The sequence below is a fragment of the Callorhinus ursinus genome, unplaced genomic scaffold (assembly GCF_003265705.2).
Source record: "Callorhinus ursinus isolate GAN/ISIS: 27379988/994484 unplaced genomic scaffold, GSC_fseal_2.0 scaffold10, whole genome shotgun sequence".
Lineage (NCBI taxonomy): Eukaryota > Metazoa > Chordata > Mammalia > Carnivora > Otariidae > Callorhinus > Callorhinus ursinus.
This window is the reverse complement of record NW_027397072.1, coordinates 67248604-67269560: the sequence shown is the minus strand read 5'-3', so window position 1 is coordinate 67269560 and position 20957 is coordinate 67248604. Positions and strand designations below refer to the sequence as shown.

Below are 20957 nucleotides of genomic sequence, written 5' to 3'. Positions count from 1 at the left end.
AACAGCCTAATAATTGTCAAGTCCATAGAATTGGGTTTTTATTTATTTTATTCTATTTTATTTCATTTTATTAAGCTCTACACCCAACATGGGGCTCAAACTCCTAACCTCAAGATCAAGAGTCCATGCTCTACTGACTGAGCTAGCCAGGGGCCTCAAGTCCACAGAACTGGACTTTAATAGATTAAAACTAAATTCAACCCATATTCATCTTTAAACATCAGAATATGGAATATCTCTGTATGTTCTACTAAAAGAGAACATATTTCAAAAAAAAAGTCTGAACACCTTGTTATTACTCACATTTTAATATAATACCTACGATGCTCATTTTGGAAAATATTTTTGATCTGAGTAATGATACTCTAGGAAAATCTTTCAAATAAAGACAATTATACATAAATTATGGCATTCTCACTTTAAAATAGGTAACTGACACCCACACCACTTAAAAATTTCTAAATTTATAAATGAAATCTAAACAAGTCAGTTCAAGAGTTGGAAATGATATATTGTGCCCAGTGACTAACATCACAATGTTAGAAACAATGTATACCTTTAATTTCCTCTTCAAAGCATACTAGGGATGGGGAAAAGCCCACAGAAATAAAAGAGGTTTTATAAATTGAGAAGCTACTTACGGTCGGCAGCTTTTCACGAGTGTTTTGAGAACATTTTCTACAGAACTAGGGGGGAAAAAAGCCATTTGATAAATTAGGTTTGTGTATTTTGAGAACACACCTAATCCAATTAATAAATATCTCTAAGAAATGCTCATACATCTAAAAATTATCTGTGTACATGCAATAACTAATCCGTCTCTTTCATACCAACAGAACTGAAGGATTAACTACCTAAACTCTGTAATCTACTCTTTCCTTTGCTCTGGATTTGCTCATTCTCTGTTGTAATCTAAAGGGAAGAAAACTGGGAAAAGGACAAATCACTTTCAATGTTTACAAAGTAGGCAGCAATGACCACACTTAACAGCACATCAAGTACGCTCAGTGGCTTAAAACTTCAGATACTAATTTTTATTTTTATTAAAGTGCTCTTGTATCGAAACACAACAGCAGAAAAAAATCTGGTGTGCTTCTATCAGCAACTGCCAGAAACTAGTTTTCTGTAACCAATGGTGAGAGTTCTATAACCCTACAAGGTTACTTTACTGCCAGCAACAATTATCAAAAATAGCAACAGCCATCTTTTTGACCAGCTACTTAAAAAGCTAGTTGAGTAACATTAAAAAGCTGTAACTTATTTTCCAACTTTGTAGGTGGTTCAAGTGAATTTAAGAAAACAACATTAAGTATTTGTATGTGGATTTAAATAAATGTCTAAATGAAAAGGCCAATGTGTACTGGTTTAAACATTCATGGTCAGAATGGAATATTTAAATTAATTAGACCATAGTCAAAGAGGTAAAATGCAAATAAAACAAAGGGCACAAGGTAATTTTGGACTGGAATTTTAAAATAAATGTGTGGCTACTTACAGCATGATGTCTACAAGTAAATAAAATAAGTCCCCAAATCTCAAGAAAAAAAACTATGAGGGAAAAGGGTAACTTTCAGGCATGCTTCCACCTGACACTTTCTCATTAAGCTTCTTGAAATTGTTAAGTTCAGAGGTCTATCCAATTTCTCTGAAAGCTTAAGAACTAATCTGTAAAGAAATTCCAAGGAATAACACAAACCAAACTCAGCACAAGTAATCAATTATACAACCGAGAGAGAAAACTATGATTTCATTACTAGAAGCTATAGAAATCCTCTTTAATTTCAAAACTAGTCAGAAAAAAATTAACTGAAGAGGAAACCAGGCTACAACATATGAGATAATTCTAAAATAAAAAAGACGAACATATGGCCAGAGAGACATGGAACATTTTCTCTGATTATCAGGGAGAGAGTCTACCTTCTCTCATAAAAAAGCTAAGCAAGTGAGAAACAATTGGTTTAGAGAACATCTGAGTTTGCCTGGTTAAAAAAGGAGTAAACTTCTAACTACATTTAAACTCTCTGAAGATCACAACTATGATTTTTACTTCTGGGCATTTCCAAAGTACTTTTAAAAGGCTATGTGTTCATATATATTTATGCATATTTATATTTATTAATTTACAATAAACATTTTCTATCAGAGCAACAAAGAGCACAGATCTTTGGATCTTCTTTTCATTTGGACCAAAGAACCCCATTTAGAAACAAATTATAGACAAGGTTTAAAGAACCATCTAGTTCCAAACTAAGTAACAGATCAACTTAAATGCAAATTTAAAAAAAAGATCATTCTAAAATGGCAAACTTTGTGTCCAAGGAAATAAGCAGAAGATCTATAATTCTATCAGTTCCTAAAGTTTGTCTTCATGTTAACTTTACATTTATTTTACTGTTTCTGTGGCAACCTGTTTCAGAGTACAAAACAGAAAACCTGCTGTTTTCACTGGTAACTTTTCTATTCCACCAACAAACTTTCATATGTCAAAAATGATTCTAGAAAGCAGTCAAAAGGCTGCATAGCTACCTGCGTTCTCCAGTTCCCTTCACTCTTCAAAAGAATAGGATGTTAACTATAATACTTGATAGCTGTCACTTCACTCATTAGAGGAATAGGGTATGTGGGAATGTGCTTTAGTTCATCTAAATAAAGTCCATTTCAACCCCTCCTTATATATAAGGCCTGTGCCAATGGATTTATGCTCTTTATCCAGAAAAGGGTACAATCTCTCTAACCTGTGATATCTGTATAGTGACCTTTTGTGATTCTTGTAATCTCTCAAGATGAAGGGAACAATGTTTCTGTTCAAAAATAAAATAAAAGGTTAAGGCTAGATGCTACTAGACTATATTTCACTAATTTTTAGAGGGAGTGAATAATCACTATGTACTCTCCCAATTGTTGGAAATTTATAATACTGAAGTGATTACAATTCAAAACACTTTAAAAAAAAATCAAAAGGGATCTACAGAAGGAACAAGCTTTGGATGGGTTTTCTCATACCCTACTTCCTCTTAGAAAAGGCATGTTAAGTTGAAAAGAAAGCCATAAGCATATCATGCAAAAGTTCACAACCTGGGCTTAGAGTCAGACAGATATAAATTTGATTACCAGTTCTGCTACTTACTACCAGTTCAATATTACAGCCTCAGTTTTTCCATCTATATAATAGTAATAATACCTACCCCTCAAAGGCTGTTACAAAAATTAAATGAGATAATGTAAGGAAAACAGTTATCGGGCCCAGAATTAAGCATAAAAATTGTTAACTATAATTATTATTTCATACTATCCAAAACAAATTACATTTTCAATATCCTTAAGAACTAGTATTTTGTGCTCATTTTGCTTTCACATTTATTCTACTGTCTCTCAACAATTATTAATTTATGATTTAGGAAATCACATCAAAATAAGAAATTCTTCCCCCAATTCCCACCCTATTTATTAGGACAGAAAATAAGTTCTTGTCCCAGTTCTTGAGCTCTTGTCCCAGTTTCAACAAATGACTTTGTGTGACTTTTCTTCTCTGGGCCACAATTTCCTTACGCTGTATGATGACATAAGCAACTACCAAATAAGTAGCAGAGAAGCCTGAGAAAAGCCAAAAACCTTAGTGTCCAGTTACACCAGTTATTGAGATAGGAGACTTACATAAACCTGGAGGTTTATGCTTCCTACCCCTTTCCTTACCTAATTATCAGGACAATGTTCACTTCTAAACCAGAGAAATGTACAGCAAATGATGTATTCGAGATGAACGTAGTGTGGACCGCTCATAGCCAGAAGTACTTTTAGCTTTACTCAACAATTCTTGAACTAAATTTTAGCTTCATAATTATCATATTTGCTTTTTTATAAATGAATGGGGCAACTGTAACACTGGCATATTCTATATACCTCTGCCTTGACCTCTTTATAATTTAATGGTAATTGCTTATACGATATTTTCTTTCTTGAGAATGTACTTCATTTCATCCAAAAAACTCAGTTTTACCTTTCTCTATATCTAAACAAATAAAACCATCAGTTCGTCAAACACAATGCACCTCATATCTGATTTTTTGAAACCTAATAATGCAGTTAAATCAGCCAGTACTCATTTTTCACAGCCACTTCACACAAAATTAGGGTAAAGACAATTCTACCATAAGAAAGATTTAAGTAAAGTATAATACGTTCATCACTGAGGTAGCATTAACACTGATTTTTCATTATAACTATTTTCAGAAAAAAGTATGCCTCCATGGCTAGTGTTAAGAAGTTGTAATAATCCTGACAACTCAAGTAAAAAGAGCATATATAACTGCTGAAAGTGATGATAAGCCCGATTGATCAGTGTGAACTAAGTATTTTTTAAAAATGCTTTAAAAAGAGCACTTTCTAAAGAAAGATTATAACAGATACAACTTTTGAAAGAAACATTACCAAAGTCATTATTTTCAACATTTCCAAATGAAAGTCAAAATGGTATTTTTAAAAGAGCAAACAGAATGGTCCTCAAATAACATGTTAAAAATCACTTCATCTACCTTTAGTAATAATCACTGGTTATTAAAAAAATAACCATAAACTATTTTAAATTTCAATAGGTCCTCAGAGAAATCACTTTCATCATTTCATTATGTTAAATTCTGTAGCTAGAGATCATTCTTGAGCTGCTGATAGTAACTTAAACTTAGAAATGTAGCCCCATGTGTCAAGAAACCCCCAGCAGAGTAAGAACATGTCACTTCCATGTGTTGAAGGGGGTACAAAGGATTTAGCTGTATTTTAGGGATAAGAACACCAAATCAAAGTCCTTTGTCAGATCAATTGAGAAACAAATATCATCACGAACAAGTACCAGAAAAAGGAAATAATCAAGTTTTTCCAAGGGCAGATTAATATGAAAAATGAAAACGTTTAATATTCTATGATCCCCTTAGAGAACGATATACGAAAGAAAAATAGATCTTAAAAAATTATTTTTTTAAAAAAGTAAATTGAGTTATCTAGGTCCAAACTGCTCATGATGCAAATATGTAAACCTTTAACATCAAACAACTCATAAAAGTCAAATTGATAGTGACAAAACTAAACAGATTTATACACATACCAATTCAAATATGAATTGGGCATACCCATTTGTAAAAGCTGATCAATGCATAATTCCTTCACATCTTGTTAGTAGCAAGTCTTCATTAGTAACTTGCAATATGCTACCCCAATTTAAGTGGATGGGACATCATTTTAGGAAATGAAACTAGGCCCCTAACATTTAAATGCTTCTTTTACAATGTAAACAATAAGTGATTCTTAATGTTGCTATTATCAAGGCCAAACTACCTAACTCCTTTTTCTTATTAAATAAAAAAACCCTACAATTTGTTTCTCTGGTAGAACCTAGCAAAAGAGAAGAGTGAAAAATGGTCCCTTGCCCCTGAGGCATAAAGGCAGAAAGACAGAAGAAGGAAAAAAAGGAGAGGAGAGGAGGAAGGAAGATAAGGGAAAAGGGGAAGGGAAAGAAGAAAGTTAAATAATCCTTGCTCCAAAAAATAGAACCAGCTTTTAAAATCATGTTGAAATGCATGACACCCTAAGCTGCAGTTTCAAATAAAGACAAACACATAAGGCACATGAGTTTAAGACTTGAAAGACAGTTAACAAATGAAGCAACCTTTCGCTTTTGATTATAAAAATAGTATTCTAAAAATAGTATGAACACATGCAGTCAGCTGACAAAACTGTTTCAAAATGAGTCAGAATCCATCTAAGATGAAAATACTCAAAGCAAAATGCCAATTCTAAAGCATGCCATATTGAAGGGTTTTCTTAAATAAAATGTTTGTGAAGTCGTAACTTTATCCCTTGATTATAAACACTTGCTATACTAGTATACTAAATAGAAACTTAAGTAGAAAAGTAAACTGTAAAATGTTTAAAATGATTTCCTATTAGAAATTCAGTGGACACAGAGGAGCTCCGAGGAACAAAAACTAAAAGAAGTATTGCTTTATGGCTGGCTCTCCAACTGGTTTCTCTGACATCTTTTTTCTTTCTTTCTTTTTTTAAAGATTTCATTTATTTATTTGAGAGAGAGAGAGAGCACAGAGGGAGAATGGGAGGGAGAAGCAGACTCCCCACTGAGCAGAGAATCTGACACAGGGCTCGATCCCAGGACCCTAAAATGATGACCAGTTGGTTAAGGCAAACGCTTAACCGACTGAGCCACCCAGGCGTCCCGCTCTAACATTTTTGCATAAGAACTAATAAGACTACTAGATTTCTCTGATTTTAAAATCAAGGCAAGTGTGATGAAGAAAGTCCAAGAACCAAAGAATCATATAATCCTTCAAAGATGAATTTTTATAACTATACATAGCCTGACCTGAATGGAAATAAGGTAACAGGTACTCCTTTCAAAAGGTGGTAAATATCTGATGATAACAGTAAAAAGGTTACAGAAAATTAGAGAAAATGAATAAAGAATTATAATCCTGAAAAACGTTTTAAGTACAATTCCTTCTATTTTTTTTTATAGATATTAAGTTTCCTTTTTTTTTTTAAAGATTTTATTTATTTATTTGAGAGAGAGAATGAGAGAGAGAGCAAGCACGAGAGGGGAGAGGGTCAGAGGGAGAAGCAGACTCCCCGCTGAGCAGGGAGCCCAATGCAGGACTCAATCCTGGGACTCCAGGATCATGACCTGAGCCGAAGGCAGTCACCCAACCAACTGAGCCACCCAGGCGCCCAGAGATATTAAGTTTCTAACTTTGTCCTACAGGGCTGCCTCTCACCAAGCAAGAGCCCCTTTCAGAGTGGTTCCAGATCCTCAGTATTCTTTGTGATCCGTTTAAACTGAAACAACACATCATCATTTTTAAAAAAGAGTCTGCATCAACAGAGCTTCATGTCACAATGTATACTCCAGTGGAGGCACACTCCTGGGTGTGAGTACTCCAAGCCACTGAACCAATATGGTTCATCTTCCTGGAGCAACAATTTTAGTCAAGAGATACAGAGAAAAATGTTACTTACTTAGGAAAACATTACTTAATAAGCCCAATACAGATATGAATGTTTAAAATAACGTGAAATTTCCAAGAAATTTCTCACACCAGACTGCTTTAAGAAACACCTCAGAGCCTTGAGTAAAGAGAAGGAGGTATTAAGTGGACAGCTTGATTGACAGTATTAATACAGAAAGAAAACACAAAACTCATTTGGAAACTGGAAGACCCAGATCTTATAGAATTAAAAACAGGGAAAAAAGGAAAGGAAAGAGCATGGAAAGAAAACATGAGGGACTGATTAACAAGGCAGACAACTTTAGATTACAGGGATGCAAGGTAAGTAGTGGCAAATCAATGTGGCTGTTAACTACATGGAGGGAACATTTTGGAAATGTATGGGGCATTTTTAATGATCACAATTATTGGGGAGGACTCAATGGAACTTTTGTGATCCCGGTATATCAGGCATCCTCCAATTCATGGAAAAGCCACACATAACAAAAAATTGTTGCAAGATGTTCAAATGTCCCACTGTACAATTACATACAGGTGAAAAAATTTTGATCCTAAAAGTGAAGTGCTTTACCATCAAGTATTTTTTGCAGTTTTTTAAAAAAGACTTATTCATTTACTTGAGAGACCAAACACACAAGGGAGCGTGGGGCACGGGGAGGGGCAGAGAGAGAGAGAGAACCTCAAGCAGACTCCCTGCTGAGCCGGGAGACCCACAATGGAGCTCAATCTTACGACCCTGAGATCATGACCTGAGCCGAAGGCAAAGACACTTAACCAACTGAGCCACCCAAGCGCCCCAAGACTGAAGACTATTTTACAGTCTAGAACCAACTGTCATTACACTGGCAATAAGCAGACATAAAACAAACAATGTCACAGAATTTCATTAGTAATTTTGTTGTTAAAATGCTTCATGTTACTATCATTCTTCTTGGTACGGCACAAAAGGCAATTTATGCTGTATAAATTAGATACTGACATTACTAATTTATTTTAGCATTGCTTGTTAGTTTTCCATCTTGATAATGTCCCTAGAAGTCCACTGCACAAATTCTCTCTGACTTCACATATCATTGTTTTTCTTTCCAATTCTTCCTTTGCCTCTATTCCTTTCACATGTAATAATGTTCAAAAATAATGTTCTGTGATACTAAGTAACTATATAAAGGATTACTGTGACACTGTATTATAAATAAGGCCAGTTTATCTCCAAGAATATCATACTTCCTTTTCCCTAGCTTAGTACTCTAAAATTAAACGTATTTCCCTCTCTTTTATCATATTTAAATAAGTTTTACCTTTTATTCTTTATCCTAGCACTAGGTTTTATTTAATTTTTTTTAAAAGATCTTATTTATTGGTCAGAAAGAGAGCACACAAGCAGGAGCAGCAGAGGGAGAAGCAGGCTCCCTGCTGAGCAGGGAGCCGGATGCGGGGCTCAATTCCAGGATCCCGGGATAATGATCTGAGCCGAAGGCAGACGCTTAACCGACTGAGCCACCCAGGAGTCCCACTGGTTTTTATTTTAATGTCCACTCATAGTGCTGCTTTTATTTTCTTGTACTTCTTAATACAAAATGTATTTTGACCTTTTTTAAATTCAAACTTACTCATTTTAAGTAGATGCAAAATCTGAATACCATTTTGTATCTTTAGTGTAATGATGCCCGTATGTTTGAAATACACAGTTTTATAATAAACTACTGTCCCATTATGGGAACCATTTTATGGTTAGACATTATTTATATTTACGGAGTCCAAGATGGCTGTGGAGGAGGAGACCTAAGTTTCCTCTGGTCCCAGGAATTCAGCTAGATAGCTATCAAATCATTCCGAACAACCTGTGAACTCAACCGGAGGTCTAAGAAAAGAATAGCTGCAACTCTACAAATAGAAAAGCAATCACTTTCTGCAAGGTGGGAGGTGTGGAAAAGTGAATCCGAGGTGATATATGGGAAGATAAAATGCAGGGGGAGGGAACCTCCATCAGCCAGCTACTAGAAAGTGATATAGCAGCAGAGCACAAAATTGGAACTTTTAGAAGTCGGCTCCGGTGAGGGACATCCCAGTCTGAAAGGCGCTCAGGTGGCGAAGTGGGGGTGGAATCCCAGGTGAGACAGTGTGGTCTCAGGATCCTGAGGGTCACAGGAACATCAGGGGTGCCTGAGTACGGCAGAGCAGAGCTCCCAGGCATTGGAGCAGGGAAGCTGGCTGCAGAGAGTGAGCCCAGGAGTGGGCTCTCAGCTCAGGGCTGCCAAAAACCGTGAACTGAAGCACAGTCAGGTCACTGTTCTCTGAGCAGGGGCCCAACAAGCGGCAGAACTGGGGAAATCCCCCTTCTTACCCTGGGAGGAGCCACAGGGGAGCGCACCGCAGGAGTATGCAGGATTTGGAGACTCCAAACACGGTCGCGTGCCTGAGATAGAAACACTTGGTCACAGGCTGAGGGAGCACAGAGTGTGGACTGAGACCAGGGAGAGAGGAGTGACTGACTACTTTTCTCTGAGGGTTGAGCAGTGGGGCCCTGAGTTCTCTGCTCCAGGGCTGGAGATTGGGAGGCTGCCATGTTCATTCTCATCCTCTGAAGCTGCTCTGAAAGCCCTCAGGGAACAAAAGCCACATGGAGCGAAACGAAACAGATTACTTAGCCTGGCCCCTCGCAAGGGCTGTGCAATTCTGCCTGGGACAAATACACTTGAGAATCAACTCAAGAGGCCCCTCTCCCAGAAGATCAGCAAGATCATCCAGCCAAGACCAAGTTTACCAATAGTTGAGAACTGTAAAACTCCAGCACTAGGGGACGACAGCATATAGCATTCATGGTTTTTTCCCTACGATTTTTTAGTCTTTCAATTTAAATTTTATTCTTTTTCCTTTTTCAATTTATTTTATCAACTCTTGTTAAAATCTTAATTATTAATTTTCATTTTTACAGTTACAATCTATCTTTTCATTGTATTTAATTTTATTTTTGCATATATATAAGTTTTTCTTTCTTTATAATATGGGGGTGCAGTTTATTCTAACAGATCAAAATACACCCAAAATCTAGTTATGGTTCTGTTCTCTTCACTTGTATGATCATATTTTTCTTCGTCATTCTTTTTAGTAGTTCTCTGTTTTGTTAAAGTCTGTTTTAATTTTCATCTTTACAGTTACACTCTATCCTTTCAATGTATTTAATTTTATATTTGTATATATATAAGTTTTTCTTTCTTTACAATTTTGAGATGTTTTTTCACCTAACAAACTGACCAAATATACTCAGGATATACTGCACTGCACTGTTCCATTTACCTGTCTGTTTACATTCCTTTTTTTTTTCTTTCTTTTTCTTTTTTCATTTTTATACTTACAGTCTATCCTTTCATTGTATTTAATTTTATTTTTGTACATACAAAGTTTTCCTTTTTTTACAATTTTAGGACCTAGTTTTCTAACAAACAGACCTATAAAATACACATGGGATCCAGTGTATTGCTCTATTCTGTTCACCTGTCTGATTATATTCTCTTTTGTTGTTAATTTTTTTTTTCCAGTTTCGTGTCTCTTCTGATTTCTTTAGTGTATATTTCTCTGGGGTCCTTGTTGCCATTTTAGTATTTTGTTCTCTCGTTCATCTATTCTTCTCTGGACAGAATGACAAGATGGAAAAACTCACCTCAAAAAGGAGAACAAGAGTCAGTACTGACTGCCAGGGACCTAATCAGTATGGACATAAGTAAGAACCTGGAACTAGAGTTCAGCATAACGATTATAAAGATACTAGCTGGGCGGGTGCCTGGGTGGCTCAGTCGTTAAGCATCTGCCTTCAGCTCAGGTCATGGTCCCAGGGTCCTGGGAACGAGTCCCACTTCGGGCTCCCTGCTTGGCTTCTCCCTCTCCCACTCCCCCTGCTTGTGTTCCTGCTCTCACTATCTCTCTCTCTGTCAAGTAAATAAATAAAATCTTAAAAAAAAAAAAAAGATACTAGCTGGCCTTGAAAAAAGCATAGAAGACACTAGTGAATCCCCTTCTGGAGAAATAAAAGAACTAAAATCTAATCAAGTCAAAATCAAAAAGGCTATTAATGAGATGCAATAAAAAGTGGAGGCTCTAACTGCTAGGATAAATGAGGCAGAAGAGAGAATTAGTGATAGAGAAGACCAAATGATGGAGAATAAAGAAGCTGAGAAAAAGAGAGATAAACAACTACTGGATCATGAGGAGAGAATGAGAGGTAAGTGATACCATTAAGCAAAACAGTATTAGAATAACTGGGATGCCAGAAGAGGAAAGGGGTGGGAGCAGAAGGTATACTGGAGCAAATTATAGCTGAGAACTTCTCTAATCTGGGGAAGGAAACAGGCTTCCAAGTCCAGGAGACAGAGAACCCGCCCCCTCAAAAATCAGTAAAAATAGGTCAACACCCCAATATATGATAATGAAACCTGCGAATCTCAGAGACAAAGAGAACATCCTGAAAGCAGCTCAGGGACAAGAGGGCCGTAACCTATAAGAGTAGAAACATTAGACTGGCAGCATACCTATTCACAGAGACCTGGCAAGCCAGAAAGGACCAGCATCATATATTCAGGGTGCTAAATGAGAAACTATACAACTAAGAATACTTTATCCAGCTAGGATGTCTTCCAAAATAGAAGGAGAGATAAAAAGTTTCCAGGACAAATAGGAACTCAAAGAATCTGTGATTACTAACCCAGCCCTACAAGAAATATTAAAAGCAAAGAGAGAGCACAAAAGTAACATAGACCAGAAAGAAACAGAGACAACATATAGAAACAGTGACTTTACAGGTAATAAGACGGCACTAAATTCATATCTTTCAACAGTTATTTTTTTTTAAAGATTTTATTTATTTATTCATGAGAGACAGAGGGGGAGAGAGAGGGGGAGAGAGAGAGAGAGAGAAGCAGAGGGAGAAGCAGGCTCCCAAGGAGCAGGGAGCCCAATGCGGAACTCGATCCCAGGACCCGGGGATCATGACCTGAGCCAAAGGCAGACGCTTAACCATCTGAGCCACCCAGGCGCCCAATAGTTACTCTGAATGTACATGGGCTAAGTGGTGACATCTGAGTGGCTCAATCGGTTAAGTGTCTGCCTTCAGTCAGGTCATGATCCCAGGGTCCTGAGATCAAGCCATGCATCAGGCTCCCTGCTCAGGCTCTCTCTTGCTATCTCTGTCACTGTCTCTCTCTCTCTCAAATAAATAAAATCTTTTTTTAAAATGGGTTAAATGGTCCAATCAAAAGACACAGGGTATCAGAAAGACTGTAATAAGAGATCAGGAGGGACACTACATCATAACTGAAGGGTCTATCCAATAAGATCTAACAACTGTAAATATTTATGCCCCTAACATGGGAGCAATAAATTATATAAACAAATTAGTAACAAAATTAAAGAAACACATCAATAATAATACAATAGCCGTGGGGGACTTTAACACCCCACTCACTGCAATGGACAGATCATCTAAGCAGAAGATCAACAAGGAAACAAGGGCTTTGAATGACACATTGGATCAGATGGACTTCACAGATATATTCAGAACATTCCACCCTAAAGCAACAGAACACACACATTCTTCTCAAGTATACATGGTTGTGCTCTCTCCTCTTTCAATCCATGATTGTATTTATTTGGGACCTTTCTCTTTTCTTTTTGATAAGTCTTGCCAGGGGTTTATCAGTCTTATTAGTTCTTTCAAAATAGATCGTTCCCCAGAATAGATCACATCCTGGGTCACAAATCAGGTCTCAACCAGTACCAAGAGACTGGGATCATTCCCTGCATATTTTTGGACCACAGTGCTTTGAACTGGAACTCAATCACAAGAGGAAATTTGGAAAGAACTCAAACACATGGAGGCTAAAGAGCATCCTACTAAAGAATGAATAGGTCAACCAGGAAATTAAAGAAGAATTTAAAAAATTCATGGAAACAAATGAAAATGAAAACACAACTGTTCAATTTTGGGATATAACAAAGTTGGTCCTAAGAGGGAAGTATAGCACTACAAACCATTCTCAAGAAACAAGAAAGGTTTCAAATACACAGCCTAACCTTACACCTAAAGGAGCTGGAGAAAGAACAGCAAATAAAACCTAAATCCAGCAGGAGAAAAGAAATAATCAAGATGAGAGCAGAAATCAATGAAACAGAAACCAAAGGAAAAGTAGAACAGATCAACGAAACTAGGTGCTGGTTTTCTGAAAGAACTAATAAGACTGATAAACCCCTGGCAAGAGTTACCAAAAAGAAAAGAGAAAGGACCCAAATAAATTCAATCATGGAATGAAAGAGGAGAGATCACAACCAACGCCTAAGAAGTACAAACAATTTTAAGAACATATTATGAGCAACTATATGCCAACAAATTAGGCCATCTGGAAAAAATGGATGTATTCCTAGAGATGTATAAACTATCAAAACTGAAACAGGAAGAAATAGAAAACCTCAACAGACCCATAACCAGCAAGGAAACTGAAACAGTAATCAAAAACCTCCCAACAAGAGCCCAGGGCCAGATGGCTTCCCAGGGGAATTCTACCAAACATTTAAAGAAGAATTAACACCTATTCTTCATCTTTTTGAAGCTGTTTCAAAAAAGAGAAATGGAAGGAAAACTTCCAAACTCTTTCTATAAGGCCAGCATTACCTTGATCCCAAAAACCAACAAAGAACCCACAAAAAAGGAGAATTATAAACCAATATCCCTGATGACCATGGATGCAAAAATTTTCACCAAAATACTAGGCAATAGGATCCAACAGTACATTAAAAGGATTATTCACCAGACCCAGTGGGATTTATTCCTGGGCTGCAAGGGGGGTTCAACATCTGTAAATCAATGTGATACACGAGATAAATAAAAGAAAGGCTGAGTACCATATGATCCTCTTAATAGATGCAGAAAAGATATTTGACAAAGTACAGCATCCTTTCTTGATTAAAACTCCATGGTGTAGGAATAGAAGGTACATACCTCAATATCATAAAAGTCATCTATGAAAAACCCATAGCGAATATCATTCTCAATGGGGAAAAACTGAGAGCTTTTCCCCTAAGGTCAGGAACACATCAGGGATGTCCACTATTTTTTTTTTAAGATTTTATTTATTTATTTGAGAGAGAGTGAGTGAGAGAGAGAGAGAGCACGAGAGGGGGGAGGGCCAGAGGGAGAAGCAGACTCCCCACTGAGCCGCAAGGGGCTTGATCCTGGGACTCTGGGATCATGACCTGAGCCGAAGGCAGACGCTTAACTGACTGAGCCACCCAGGCGCCCCAGGGATGACCACTATTACCACTGCTGTTCAGCATAGTACTAGAAGTCCTAGCCTCAGCAATCGGACAACAAAAAGAAATAAAAGGCATCTGAATCGGCAAAGAAGTCAAACTCTCACTCTTCCCAGATGACATGATACTTTATATGAAAAACCCAAAAGACTCCACCCCAAAATTGCTAGAACTCATACATGAATTCAGTAAAGTGGCAGGATATAAAATCAATGCACAAAAATCAGTGACATTTCTATACACCAACGAGACAGAAAAAGAGAAATTAAGGAGTCAATCCCATTTATAATTGCACCCAAAAGCATAAGATACCTAGGAATAAATCTAACCTAAGAGGCAAGGGATCTGTACTCAGAAAAGTATAGAACACTCATGAAAGAAATTGAGGAAGACACAAAGAAATGCAAAAACGTTCCATGCTCATGGACTGGAAGAACAAATATTGTTAAAATGTCTATGCTACCTAGAGCAATCTATACATTCAATGCAATCCCTATCAAAATATCATCAACTTTTTTCACAGAACAGAAACAAATAATCCTAAAATTTGTATGGAACCAGAAAAGACCCCAAATAGCCAGAGGAATGTTGAAAAAGAAAACCAAAGCTGGTGGCATCACAATTCCGGACTTCAAGCTCTATTACAAAGCTGTCATCATCAAGACAGTATGGTATTGGCACAAACACAGACACATAGATCAATGGAACCAGAAACGGATGCTCAACTCTATGGTCAACTCATCTTCAACAAAGCAGGAAAGAATGTCCAATGGAAAAAAGACAGTCTCTTCAACAAATCGTATTGGGAAAATTGGAGAGCCACATGCAGAAGAATGAAACTGGACCATTTCCTTACACCACACAAAAAAACAGACTCAAACGGACGAAAGACCTAAATGTGAGATAGGAATTCATCAAAATCCTAGAGAACACAGGCAGCAACCTCTTTGACCTCAGCCACAGCAACTTCTTCCTAGAAACATCGCCAAAGGCAAGGGAAGCAAGGGCAAAAATGAACTATTGGGACTTCATCAAGATAAAAAGCTTTTGCACAGCAAAGAAAACAGTCGACAAAACCAAAAGACAACCGACAGAATGGGAGAAGATATTTGCCAATGACATATCAGATAAAGGGCTAGTATCCAAAATCTATAAAGAACTTATGAAACTCAAAACACAAAGAATAATCCAATCAAGAAACGGGCAGAAGACATGAACAGACATTTCTCCAAAGACATCCAAATGGCCAAGACACATGAAAAAAATGCTCAACATCGCTCGGCATCAGGGAAACACAAATCAAAACCACAATGAGATACCACCTCACACCAGTCAGAATGGCTAAAATTAACAAGTCAGGAAACTGACAGATGTTGGCGAGGATGTAGAGAAAGGGGAACCCTCCGACACTGTTGGTGGGAATGCAAGCTGGTGCAGCCACTCTGGACAACAGTATGGAGGTTCCTCATAAAGTTGAAAATAGAGCTACCCTATGACCCAGCAATTGCGCTACTGGATATTTACCCCAAAGATACAAAGGTAGTGATCTGAAGGAGCATCTGCACTCCAATGTTTATAGCAGCAATGTCCACAATAGCCAAACTTTGGAAAGAGCCCAGATGTCCATCGACAGATGAATAAAGAAGATGTGATACATGTATACAATGGAATACTACTCACCCATCCCCCCAAAAATGAAATTTTGCCATTTACAACAATGTGGATGGAACTACAGGGTATTATGCTAAGTGGAATAAGTCTTTCAGAGAAAGAGAATTATTGTATGATCTCACTCATATGTAGAATTTAAGAAATAAAATGGGATCATAGGGAAAGAGAGGAAAAAATAAAACAAGATGAAATCAGACAGGGAGAGAAACCAGAAGAGACTCTTAATCACTGGAAACAAACTGAGGGTTGCTGGAGGGGAGCGGGGTGGGAGGATGGGCTAACTGGGTGATGGACATTAAGGAGGGATTGTGATGTAATGAGCACTGGGTATTATATAAGACTGATGAATCACTGCCTTCTACCTCTGAAACCAATAATGTTAATTAATTGAATTTAAATTAAAAAAAGACATTATTTATATTTATTTTTGTCACTGAGTACAGATAAAGAATATAGGTAAATTATTTACAAATTTCATTTGAAAATAACTACATAATACAAAAGGGGTGCTGCCTGCTCTAAACCAAGCAAAGATTTATTTCAGCAAAGACACAATGTTTCTTCAAAAGACCAAGAACAGCCATGGTCAAACTTCTAAGGAAGGAGGTTTCCATGAGAGCAAGAATGATGGGATGCTTCAGGAAAAGACATGGTAATAAGCAGAGTACCAAGATGCAGGGTTGAACTAAGCAGTGACTGACAGGAACAGTGATAAGCTCTGACACAATTTCCAGGAAAGAAGAAAGCCATAGATATGTATTAGCGACCATGCAGGCTTTAAAAGGAAGCAGCTGCCTTTGAAAAGGTACATCTCAGGGCAGGAAGTAAGGAGGTTGGCTATGAAAAAGCAAGTAAAGGACCTAACTGAAGAAGAAATTATTGAAGAAGCTGCTTTTTCTCCCCTAGCATTTACCAATGATGTTCTGAGGCAGCCAAAAAACCAGCCAGGAAAATTTCAAAAAGATACTTATTTTGAACATAGTTTAAAGGTCCCTGAAATCTATGAAACTGTGATTCCAGTCAAAGCCTAAACGGCCTCATATTTTAAGAAGGCCCAGTCAATCCAATATGTGCCATGTTTCTTCCAGCAGAATTAATACTCAAAGGGAACCTTTACAACAAAGCTTTTATGCTAAATTTTGGGTTTTCATAATAATACTTGTAAAAATATATTTGAAGATGTACCATTTAGCTTCATTATGAATTTTCTCTTTTTATGGTTGAAATGGGTTTTGTCGTTTTAACCCATAAAATCTTCAGGAAAGAAATGATCTCTCACCACCCTATTTGTGAACATTGCCCAAAAACCAATTAGGTCCTAAGTTCAGGATCACCTATAGTCATTTTTTTAAAAATTCTTTTCATTTATATCATTTCACTATTTACTTATGACCTAAAAATCTTTTAAAGTCTGCCATCTGCAGTCATTTTCAAAAAATTCTATGGTAAGGGTATAACAAGGGCTGCTGACTTCAGTGAAGCCTAAGAAATGATCATGGATTAAAAGAACTGAAGTGGGGAGGCTATAAGAAGTCATGAAATAACGAAGACATGACTAGAACTGAGAGAGAAATCACAGAAATAAATCTTTAAGGACTTAATTTATAAAAAAGAAAGGAAAATAACACAAGTGTGTAAAATGGTGCTCTTCAGGAAATAGGTACATATGTGTATGACAAACAACTCTAGGTAATGAAAGGAGAGGTAAACTGAAGAAAATTGTAGAAACTTTCCTAAAAATAAACCTCAATTACAAATAGTTTTAAGAGTTTTTTCTTAGGGGCACCTGGGTGGATCAGTCAGTTAAGCCTCATTTATATCATTTCACTATTTACTTATGACCTAAAAATCTTTTAAAGTCTGCCATCTGCAGTCATTTTCAAAAAATTCTATGGTAAGGGTATAAAGGTATATTGATTTCGGCTCAGGTGTTGATCTCAGTGTCGTGGGTTCAAGCCCTGAGTTGTGGAGCCTACTTATAAAAAAGAAGATTCTGAGCCCAGCCCAGTGTGGAGCACAGGAAGCTCAGGAAGATCCACAGGTGGCAGAGGCATGAGCCCCTGGGCAGTCGGCTCCTTCCTGGTCTCTCCTTCCCCACACATTAGCATGAAAGCCTTTAGTGCAATGAGGCCTGTTAGAAAAAAGTCTTTTGGACCACAGCCTGGTCATCTCCTGGAGCAAAGCCCTGGTGGAGGACCCAATGAGCCTTCTGTACAACATGAATGACTGCTACTCCAAACTCAAAGGGCTGGTGCCCAGCATCCCCCAGAAAAAGAAGGTGAGCAAGATGGAAATCCTGCAACAAGGCATCTTGGACCTGCAGATCACCCTGGACTCGCACCCCACTATTGTCAGCCCATACCACTAGCGACCTGGACAGAGCCAGGCATCCAGGGCACTGTTGACCACCCTAAACACGGACATCGGCATCCTGTCCTTGCAGGCTTCTGAATTCCCTTCTGAGTTAATGTCAAATGACAACAAAGCGCTCTGTGGCTGAATAAATGGTGTTCATGACTTTCCTTTTCTTTGCACAACAACAAATTCACGGGATCTTTTAAGACACTGAACTTATTTTTTTATTTTATTAATTTATTTTTTGTGAGAGAGGGAGGGAGAAAGTCCCTGCACACATGAGTGCGGGGGGCAGGGGCAGAGGGAGAAGCAAACTCCCTGCTGAGCAGAGAGCCAGATGCAGGGCTCAATCCCAGGACCCTGAGATCATGACCCCAGCCGAAGGCAGACGCTTTAACCGACTGAGCCACCCAGGCACCCCCTGAACTTATTTTTCAACCATTTCACAAGAAGAACAACAAACTGAATGGACATTTTTTAAAAATGGAAAGAAAACTAAGAATGCCCATCTTCCCCAGGGTGTTCTCTGACCTGGACTGTGATATTAGTTATTTATGAAAAAGACTTTTAAATGCCCTTTCTGCAGTTGGAAGATTTTCTTTATATACTATTTCCACCATGGGGAGTGAAAACATTAAAATCGTAAGGAATTTCCCAATTTAAACAGACTTTGCCTTTTTTCAAAGGTGAAGTGTGAATACCAGAAGAATCCAGTATTCAGTTACTTAAATGAAGTCTTCTGCCAGAAATGACCCTTTTGACGCAAGCCTAATGAATGCTGTGCGTGTGTGTGTGTGTGTGTGTGTGTGTATGTATATATATGTATATGTGCACGCATGTGCACATTTGTGTGTGGTGAAACCTTGTGAACTCTATTTGGAGTTTTCTTGTATAGTGGCAAAGATGTATATTTCTGCATACAAAGAAAGTGTAATGATGTACTTACGCTAAACTTTTTATAAAAGTTTAGTTGTAAACTTAATCCTTTTATACAAAATAAATCGTGTGTTTATTGAATGGTGATTGCCTGCCTTATTTCAGAGGACCAGTGCTTGGATTTTTATTATGCTATGTTTTAACTGAGCCCAAATAAATACAAGTACAAATTTATGTAAACTGTATAAGATTATAATAAACATGTCTGAAGTCAAAAAAAAAAAAGAAAAAGAAATGAAAAGAAAAAAAAGGAGGTTTTGTTTTTTTTGAAGTAGCCCAATGCAGGGCTTGAACCCACAACCCTGAGTTCAAGAGTTGGACATTTAACCAAATGAGCCAAAGTTTAAGAGTATTTTAAGCCAAATATACCAAGACCGAGAAAATTAAGAGCTAGATCATAAACAGATAAAGCCTTGTTAACAAGGAAGAACGATACTTTGCAGTCAAGTCTAAAATCACTATTTACAGGGGCGCCTGGGTGGCTCAGTCATTAGGCATTTGGCTTCGGCTGAGGTCCTGGGATCGAGCCCCACATTGGGCTCCCCACTCTGCGGGAAGCCTGCTTCCCCGTCTCTCACTCCCCCTGCTTCTATTCCCTCTCTGTCAAATAAATAAATAAAAAATCTTAAAAAAAAAACACTATTTACCAAAAAAGGACAGATCATCATACTGTATTCTGTAAACTCAGAATAAAATACAAAAGGTACCAGAATTAGAGAGGTGGAAGAGTTAGGATGTACGTAAAAGAAGGTATAATCAACCAGACATTCATAATCCTAGTATGTCTAAACATTACATCCTAGTGTGTCTAAACCAAGATGTTGTGCATTTGAATAGCTTGCATTCCATGAACAGTCAGTGAAACTAATGTTTCTTTAACTGGGATGTGGGTACCCTCTGGAATATGCCAAGCTCTTCTTCTTGAGGCATTCATTTTACTTGAAGAATTAAAACACATGTGAATATATAATGAAGAATGCCAAATGTGCATTACTTACAATGACAAAATTCTAGATTTCAAACAAAAATCTGCTGTCCTTGGCCAGTATGGTAATGTTAGCTGTCAGATATCCTGGTAGGAAATTCTTAAGTGTAACTTCAGATATAGTTTAAAGAGGGCAATAAACTGTTTTGAGAGTCAAGTTACAAAGAAATGAGCACACTGAAATGTCTATTTGTTTACCTCAAATAACCCAATCACTTCTCAATTATGACCAAATCTTAAAAGCCCTCAAGTGCTCCCAAAGAAGTACTTTAAAAGGAAACTTACTTAGGAAACCAATTTAATCCCAGGTGCTCTGTCTTGGAATATAATATTCTTTCCACCATGTCATAAAGTGGTCTCCAAGGTAACTCCAAATCATCTCTTGAAAGAAGTTCCTTTTTCCTAATAAAAAAAAATAGTAACCATATATGCATATATTCATGTACAGCTGTTTATATATTATACCTACTACACAGGGAGGACAGTTGTTAAATGCTGCTGTCATCCTGGTGGGCCTTACTTTTCTCTATCCACAGCAACTCACTGGTAGAATGCAGTAGTTGGAAGAACAATGCACCAGATTCTTACTGCTGCTCAAACCTCAAAGAGCACCAGGTAAAAGGGGGCATTTAAATTTGTGCCACCATTACTGCCAATGAATTTCCTATTTTCCCATGTTACCTATGGAGTATTTAATTGTT

At 37.3% G+C, this 20957-nt stretch overlaps 1 protein-coding gene and 1 pseudogene across 8 annotated transcripts in view; one reads left to right on the top strand and one right to left on the bottom strand.

Moving 5' to 3' along the window:
• PSME4 (proteasome activator subunit 4) overlaps window positions 1-20957 on the bottom strand; it is a 109590-nt gene that overhangs the window by 68972 nt on the left and 19661 nt on the right. For 5 of the 8 annotated variants that reach the window (XM_073897711.1, XM_073897712.1, XM_073897709.1 and 2 more), the window contains 3 exons: window positions 20542-20658; window positions 9355-9426; window positions 642-686 (listed from right to left, as the gene is read on the bottom strand). In XM_073897711.1, the coding sequence (XP_073753812.1) occupies window positions 642-686; window positions 9355-9426; window positions 20542-20658 (234 nt within the window). Of the gene's footprint in view, window positions 1-641; window positions 687-2735; window positions 2802-5098; window positions 5123-9354; window positions 9427-20541; window positions 20659-20957 lie in introns of those variants that run through there. The other 3 variants (XM_073897708.1, XM_025868844.2, XM_073897713.1) reach the window with 3 other exon arrangements.
• Window positions 18087-18564, top strand: LOC112821584 (DNA-binding protein inhibitor ID-2 pseudogene; annotated as a pseudogene).